Source organism: Panthera onca, chromosome B1 (assembly GCF_046562875.1).
Source record: "Panthera onca isolate mPanOnc1 chromosome B1, mPanOnc1 haplotype 2, whole genome shotgun sequence".
Classification (NCBI taxonomy): domain Eukaryota; kingdom Metazoa; phylum Chordata; class Mammalia; order Carnivora; family Felidae; genus Panthera; species Panthera onca.
The window spans coordinates 160,121,273-160,129,053 of NC_138342.1; the positions used below are offsets into that span (position 1 = coordinate 160,121,273).

Consider the following 7,781-nt stretch of genomic DNA (forward strand, 5'->3'; position numbering starts at 1 on the left):
GTTGAGGAGGCTAGCAAAGCAAAATGCTAAGACCAAAATTTAAAAAGTAAGAAAATAAACCCCATGGGTTGACCCCATAAAAGGCATAAGGGGAATTTAGCGACTTCACATTCATAGAAGTTGCATAATGGTTGGCTAGGTATCCTCTAGCTCCCCAGAGATCAGAGAAGAGGAAATTAGTTTGCAGAATGAAGTATTTTTTTAAAAGATTCTACTTGAGATAAGACCAGCTAAAATTTGAAATCCAGAAAAATAGTTGTGTGCAAATAGGAAATAAATCCAGGGATTAACATGAATAACATTTTCTCTGATGCTTTTCAAAAATTGGGGAGATTCTATGCTGTTTGGAGGGTTTAAATGTCATTCTAATTCTGTATGAAAGATCAAATGATCTCTAAAGGTCCTCCCTAGGTCTGTGGTTCTAGAATCTATATTCACATTTCAAAAGCCAAATGTGACAGTATGTTTGCTGAGGGATTGTTGTCATGGTTTCTCTACCTCAATTCATTTAAACTGGGGCACAGACATTATTTCTCCATTTCTCTTTAGAGCCAAGTAACCAGGCAACATTAATTTTCTATTATTTTATCTCTTTTTATCCCCGATAGAATCACAGTATGCGCAGAAGGAAACAGTTTTAAAATCCATGAATGCATTTCCCATAATTCAGGGCCTCAGACTATAGAGGTGAATGTTTTAAACACTTGATGGCCTTTAGGATGAATAAGTATACTAGATTTTTATAAAATTATATAATCTGTTCCTCTGGGTATTTGGCTTTTTTAATCTTTCTCTTCTCCCCTTTATCCTTGCAAACTGTCAGAGCAATGTAAAGACAGTTGCTGGTGATGATGTGATTGTGGACTTCCATTTTTTAAGGATTAGGTGGTAGGGAAGAATGAAAGGTTAAATAAATTACATGGTTGATGTCCCAGAAAGAGGAAGAGAAGAAATTAAAAAGGAAAACCAGGAGAAAAAAGTGGAATACAATGCATTCAAAAGCATAGCTAAGAAGTAAAGAAATTGGAAAATGTGAAATGATGAGACCGGGGTCACCTTGATCTTTTTGCCTTTACTTCCATTTATTTCCGTAGAGTTATAGAAGGTTAGCGATGAAAAGCATCTTAGAAATGAATCCGTAGTAAAGCCTGTCTTACTCATCCTGGTCTCCCCAAAGGTACCTTTACAGAGAAATGCCTCAATAAATGTTGACTGAATAGATAAGAAGGGTGGGGGAACTCACATGTGTTGAACGTTTTTGCACTCGCTTTGGCAGAGCACTCTACTAAGGGTGTTAACACGTTATCTTGATTGATCCCCCCTGCAGCTCTGAAGGAGATTGTGACTCCATTTTATAAAAGAAAAACTAAGAACTTCAGTAACTTATCCAAGATGCCAGTTCAACAATGAAACCAAAATTCGGTGTGTCAATCCTGTGCCACCACTACCCAATCTTGGCACCACTATCCTTATTAACTTGAAAGTTCAAATCACTCTCCTGATGCCTTTTTGGGAGCCATGCACACATTCAACAGTGGAGGCCGGGGTGGGGGAGGTTGACCTTAGAATTCAAAGATGACACCTGACCTATGAAGTTACTCCTACTTGTTATCGTAATAACCTATCACCTGGATTGTACATCCTTTAGCTCTGATGAGGTGTTTATGGTTTTTTAAATGTTTTCCAAATAGCGTGTCACTTTATGTCAGGTTCACCCAATGCTTCCTCTATACATCTCTTCAACATGATCTCCATCACTGTAATCCCTTTTGTTTCACCAGTGACCGCTGCCTAGCCCCAGACCTTTCAACTCCATCTCTCTAGAGCAAAGGTCTATTATATACACACCATGAATAATTATTCTAGTCATTTTTAAAATTTTTATCATTTTGTCAGGAGTAGAAATTATCAAGTCCAGAGCCATTTTGACAACCCTAATTTACAGATACCCCCAGTTACCTGTAAACAGAAACTTCCCCCAAAGTAGTTCTTGATGGCAAGTACCCTCGGTTCTGCTCAAAGTGATTTTCCGGAACACAACATATGAAATTTTATCTCAGTTCCTGGGGTCTGGGGAGATGGTAATAGAAGAAAGAATATTGCCCTTTATTTCCTGAAGATTTGAAGTAAGCCCGGTCACCCCAAGACAACCTGGGGGACGCACTTTGGCCCTTTCTCCAACATAATAGCGTCCCACTCCATCCAGTTGAAACGTTTGAGAATCTTTAAACAGTACAGCCAAAAGCACTTTCCGTAACAGAATTCTCTCTACCCACCCACAGCACCTACTATTTCACCATCTATTAAACTTCGTATTTTACTGTGTTAGCCTTTACATTGTTTGGCTCCTCGCCATGTTTATGACCTTCACACTGCCGAGAGCTGGACACATAAGGACACTCAAGACTGGACTGAATGTGTGCGGAGCTCATGCTAGGCGGTCCAAGGCCACCTGTGCCCTCTGATAAGGCAGCGCTACCGCAGGTGGTCACCAATCTCTTGAAATAATGGATAGCCCGAACTGGGGCATGCGGTAAGTCAAAACTCTGCACCGGGTTTTGTAAATTACGTACGCTTAAAAAGATCTCAGTAAGGTTCCCTATTGGTTACATACCGAAACCTTACCTTGGAGGTACTGGGTTTTAACGTGGTGTTTAAAGTATTCATTAAAATGTCTTACTTTTTCTGCGCCTATTGGTAATTCTTTGAATACATGTGTGGATCGCATCATATTGCTATTTGACAGCACTGGTCACAAGGATGACAAGAATAGCCATATAATTGAATCGTGCCGTTTCCTTCAGAAACTGTTTTCTGTCTCTTAAGGGTTCCTCACGAGCCTCATCTGAGCAGCCATGTCTCCGGCTCTAGCAGCTTCGAACCCTGGTCCCCGCGCACAGGAATCTTAGCTCACAGCTCTCTCAACGCCAGGGACCGGCAAAAATGTGGGTCTTTTAAGAAAGGAACCAGGACCCCGGAACAGGCCGCGTTTTTTGCGTCAAGAAGCTCCCGCGGGGACGGGGACCGTGGCTCAGGCAGGAGGACTGGCAAGGCTTGCTAGGGGGCACCGGAACCACGTCCGACCGGCCTCCCCACACCCACCCCCCGCCTCCGGAGCGCCGCCTCCAGAGCGGGGCCAGGCAGTCCCCAGTAAGGCCGGGGACGACCTCCCCAAGATGGCCGCCGCGGCGGGGTGGGGCCTCCCGCCACACTGCCCCCGTCCCGCCCCCGCGCTGCCCGTTGTCGATTGGGTGAGACGACTCAGTGGTGAGCTGCGATTGGGTCACACCAGACGTGAACTGGGCGGGACCGGAAGGTGGTCTCTGCCTGTGGGGGGCTCCCGGGTCTGGGGCTCTGCGTTTGTCCCGGGGGATGTGGAGAGCTGGCAGCATGTCGGCGGAGCTGGGAGTCGGGTTCGCACTTCGGGCAGTAAACGAGCGCGTGCAGCAGGCGGTGGCGCGGCGGCCGCGGGTGAGGAAGGGGACAGCGTGGGGACGGTGGGCGGCTGCTTTGAGGAGGGGGAAACACCTGCGTGGGAATGGGTCGTCACGGTGACGCAGAGGGGTCTCCCGGAGGGGCGGGAGCCGTCCTTCCGCCTTGGCTTTGGCGCGGGTTGCAGAGCCCCCAAAACGCTTAGCGAAGGGTGTCCTCAGCCACCTCGCCGTGAGTCTGTCAGGTTTTCTGGAGGTTGGCTTAGTTGGAGCAGAAGGTATCCACTACCCGGGAAGATGACCAGTCCCCCAGCAGTGCGACCATTGCCCGTCCCACCTCGTGTCGTGGCCAACAGCCTTAGCGGACAGGAGCAGCGCCAGTCCCGTGCCCAGAGGCTACAAGAGGAGACGTCTACTACAGGAGCACCCAGAGGAGGCCAGATCCCCAGATCACGTGTGTGGCAGCGTCTGACTGCTAGTAGGTGCTCAGGAACAGTCGGCTCCACCCGGAGGTGAAAGAGACGGTGGACGGGCCGGGTTCTGGAGACCCCAGAGCTGCATGGCACGTTTGGACTCGAGGGGAGCTGACATCCAATCCCAAGCAGTCTAGAGGGAGATTCCCTCCCCCCCGCCCCCCTTCTAATGTATTTTGTCTCCTCTGGGAATTTCATTAGATCAAGGGTCAGTGTCTGCTCCCCCTCACTGCAAGTTTAAGCCAATGGTGTGGAGTGAAACACAACTGAACAGAGAGGTCAGAGTTTCTCCCATCAAGCATTTATGGTGTCAGAACTCAGAATGCTCTTCTGGAGACAGAAGATCTATATCAGTGTAGTCTTTCCTTGGCTTACCTTGAACTAAGTCACTCAACTGCTCTGGCCGGGAGTTTCCTCACCTGGATAGGCAACGGAATGAGCTCTGACTGCCTTTTCAGCCCACCCTTGGCATTAATGTTCTATGATTCTCGGCGATTCTCCAAGGAAAGCTAGGGATGTCCCTAATAAACATCACTCTGGGAAGTTCTCCCAGCAAAACTCCACAGGTGGATGGGCCTCCTGTTCCACTTTTCTCTCTGGAAGTCATCAATTCGTCAATGTAATCCTAGGAGCTATGACATGGTCTCATAAAAGGCTGGTGATGCATCATCCCTCAGAAGGAAGCTGGAACTTTTTGCTAATGGATCTGAATCTTTAGAGCCTTTGAAAATACAGTGATTCTGTAAAAATTGCAGAGGATCATTGGCTCTGTGAAAACTGAGCTATGTGAGGATAGGTGGATCTCTTGTTGCCTCTGTATAGATTTGGTTGCAGCAGAGTTCAGGGAAGCCCTGCTCTTTACGTGATGGCCGTAAGAGGGTCATATGGGCCTAACCCTCAGTCCAGAGTTTGTGGTGTCCCTGCCTCAGTTCTGCTGCTGGTTCTTAATTAGATTGAACAATAAATTACATAGCTACCCTACACAGGCCACTTTTGGCGGGGGGGGGGCGCAATATTATTGAATATACCAGGACCAGAATGAGTTTCCAAAATTTAATCTTGGGGTTTCAGAAGCCAGAAGTGGTATCCCCTCTAGTCAGAGAGTAATGCCTTCCCTTAACAAACTGATTCTTAAACCTCCAACGTTGGCATGCAAGAGCATCATCCGAAGAGTTTGTTTAAAAAGGAGATTCTCAGGGGCGCCTGGGTGACTCAGTCGGTTGAGAGTCCGACTCTTGATTTCAGCTCCAGTCATAATCCCAGGGTCATAGGATCGAGTCCCACATCAGGCTCCATGCTGGGCATGGGACCTGCTTAAGATTCTCTCTGTGTCCTTCTAACCCTCCTCCCCCACTTGTGCTCTCTCTCAAATTTAAAAAAAAAAGGAAATTCTTAGACTCCAGCCCCAAAGATTCAGAGTCAGTAAGTCTGGAGTGGTACCCAGATGATGCTGATGCAGTTGGTCAAAGACCACATTTTAAAGAAATACTGCTTTTACTTACCTTCCCAGGTCTCCTGAGAGAGAACTGTGTTTTACTAGGTATTAAAGTAGCTACCATATTAGATTTGGATGCCATGCATTTGAAAGACATTTGATCAACATTATTTGATACTGGTCCCCCCTCCAGTGTAAGAATAATGGAGCTTACCAAATGTCAAGTTAAGACCTATGCCAACTGATCCTACAGGGTCTATCTTATAGAACTCACTGGAATAATATTCCTAAACGTTCACCCACTGGGCTCTTTCTCTCTTGGCAGGATCTCCCAGCCATCCAGCCCCGACTGGTAGCAGTCAGCAAAACCAAACCTGCAGATATGGTGATTGAAGCCTACAGTCATGGCCAGCGCACTTTCGGGGAGAACTACGTAAGATCCCTTTTCCAAACTCCCTTTGGAAGAGTTGTGATTGCCAGGCTTCTCACTTGTTCTGTTTTTACCCTTCAGGTTCAAGAACTGCTAGAAAAAGCATCAAATCCCAAAGTAAGTGAATATCTGAATTCTTGAGTTTGCATCTAATCTTGGTTCCGCAGTTGAAAGTTAGACCCTTGTTGGTGGTGGGTTTTATAGCAAGGTTGACTGGCAGTAGAAATGTCTCCATTCACCTCAAGCTCCAAATAAATCTCAGCTAGATTTTCTTTCTTTATTAAAACTAAGACTATAGTCATCTCCTTTGCAGCTTTTTGGATATGGTAATTTAGGAGCTTGCTGTAATCCTGGATCCTCTGAGATTGGAAAGCTTTACTCAGTTCATCTTTCTTGGGGTTTTTTTAATTTTTTGTTTTTTAAAGAAGTCTCCACACCCACCATGGGGTTTGAACTCATGACCCTGAGATCACAAGTCGCATGCTCTACCAACTGAGCCAGCCAGGTGCCCCATAATCAGTTCGCCCTTAATGGATGATATCTAAAAGATGGAGGGAGCTGATGGGAATAAGGAAGAGGAACAGAGCAGAAGCCTTAGGTAGTAGTATCCTTAGGAGCCCAGCTGAAGAAGGTGATAGCAGTTTATTGCATAGACATGAAAAGTCAGAAGGGAGTGTGTAAGGTATTTGAGCCGGCATGGCCTTCATAAATTCTGAGTCAGACATGGTTACCTTTTTTCCTTCAGATTCTGTCTTCGTGTCCTGAGATCAAATGGCACTTCATTGGCCACCTACAGAAACAAAATGTCAACAAATTGATGGGTAAGATCAAATTCTAAACATGAAGACAAAATTTCTCTGTCATACTACTTATACTACTTTCTGTGGAAAAGAGAACAGCTTTTAGAATAGTCCTAATTCACCGTTTGTGTTTTGGAGTTTTGGGAGAAAGAAATGTTAGTGCTTAGTATAAGGAAAAAGCCTCATACCAAGAATAGAATGAATTCACCATTGACTGGGTCGTATGTACTTGGAAACCTACCCTACTTTGTGTTAGGTATCATTTGGTGGTCTTCCAAATAAATTATAAGGAATTGTATCCCATAAAATTATTAAGTGGGCAAGGGAGACATTTTTCTCCTTTTCCCTCTGGATGTAAGACTATGGTAAATAAAATATAATAATATACAGTAAATCAAATACAGTATATATTGTATATATTATATATAAAACACAATATACAGTAAAGTACAATTAAGAATTAACTACAAAAGAACTTAACCATATGACAATGACATGTGGAGATCTGTCTGAGGAACTGAATACTTATTTCTCTCAAGGTTTCTAAAATAACCTGTATTTTTTTTAAGCAGCTTTATTGAAGTATAATTGACCTGTAGTAAATTGTATATATTTAAAGGGCACAATTTGATTAGTTTTGACGTATGTTTGTACTTGTAAAACCATCACCACAGTCAAAATAGTGAACACATCCATCACCCCAAAAAGATTCCTCATGCCCTTTGTAATAACCCCTTCTTTCCGCTCCTCCCCACTCCCCTTCTTCAGCACTACTTACCTGCTTTCTGTCACTGTAGATTAGTTTACCTTGCTAAGAGTTTTATATAAATGGAAATATAAAGTATGTACTTTTTTTTTGTCTGACTTCTTCCACTCAGCATAATTATTTTGAGGTTCATCATGTTGATTTGTGTATCAGTAGTTCACTCCTTTTTATTGCTTTATCCATTCACCTACTGATGGACATTTGGGTTGCTTCTAATGTGGGGCCATGACAAATAAAATTGTTATGGCAGTGACGGAAAAAAAGCTGCTATGAACATCTTTGTATGGACTCTTTTTTTTTTTTTTAATATTTATTTTTGAGAGAGAGAAGAAGAAGAAAGACACAGAGCACGAGCAGGGGAAAGGCAGAGAGGGAGACGCAGAATCTCAAGCAGGCTCCAAGCTGAGAGCTGTCAGCACAGACCCCAACGCAGGGCTTGAATCCAT

At 44.5% G+C, this 7,781-nt stretch overlaps 1 protein-coding gene, 1 long non-coding RNA gene and 1 other non-coding gene across 4 annotated transcripts in view; 1 reads left to right on the forward strand and 2 right to left on the reverse strand.

Annotated features, from left to right (window-relative positions):
- Positions 1–1,077: 1,077 nt before the first annotated feature.
- Positions 1,078–2,965, reverse strand: LOC144616118 (uncharacterized). The gene is made up of 3 exons (XR_013555067.1): positions 2,681–2,965; positions 1,960–2,070; positions 1,078–1,181 (listed from the first exon to the last, which is right to left on the reverse strand). It is a non-coding gene; the product is annotated as an uncharacterized LOC144616118 (long non-coding RNA).
- A 344-nt stretch (positions 2,966–3,309) lies between these two features.
- PLPBP (pyridoxal phosphate binding protein) overlaps positions 3,310–7,781 on the forward strand; it is a 19,038-nt gene continuing 14,566 nt past the window's right edge. Inside the window, exons 1-5 of one of the 2 annotated variants that reach the window (XM_060653611.2) lie at positions 3,364–3,471; positions 3,677–3,909; positions 5,665–5,772; positions 5,851–5,886; positions 6,515–6,590. In XM_060653611.2, coding sequence (XP_060509594.1) covers positions 5,722–5,772; positions 5,851–5,886; positions 6,515–6,590 — 163 coding nt within the window. In that variant the 5' untranslated portion in view covers positions 3,364–3,471; positions 3,677–3,909; positions 5,665–5,721. Of the gene's footprint in view, positions 3,472–3,676; positions 3,910–5,664; positions 5,773–5,850; positions 5,887–6,514; positions 6,591–7,781 lie in introns of both variants that reach the window. The other variant, XM_060653609.2, reaches the window with a different exon arrangement.
- On the reverse strand, positions 6,204–6,276 carry TRNAT-UGU (transfer RNA threonine (anticodon UGU)). Its single transcript has one exon. It is a non-coding gene; the product is annotated as a tRNA-Thr (tRNA).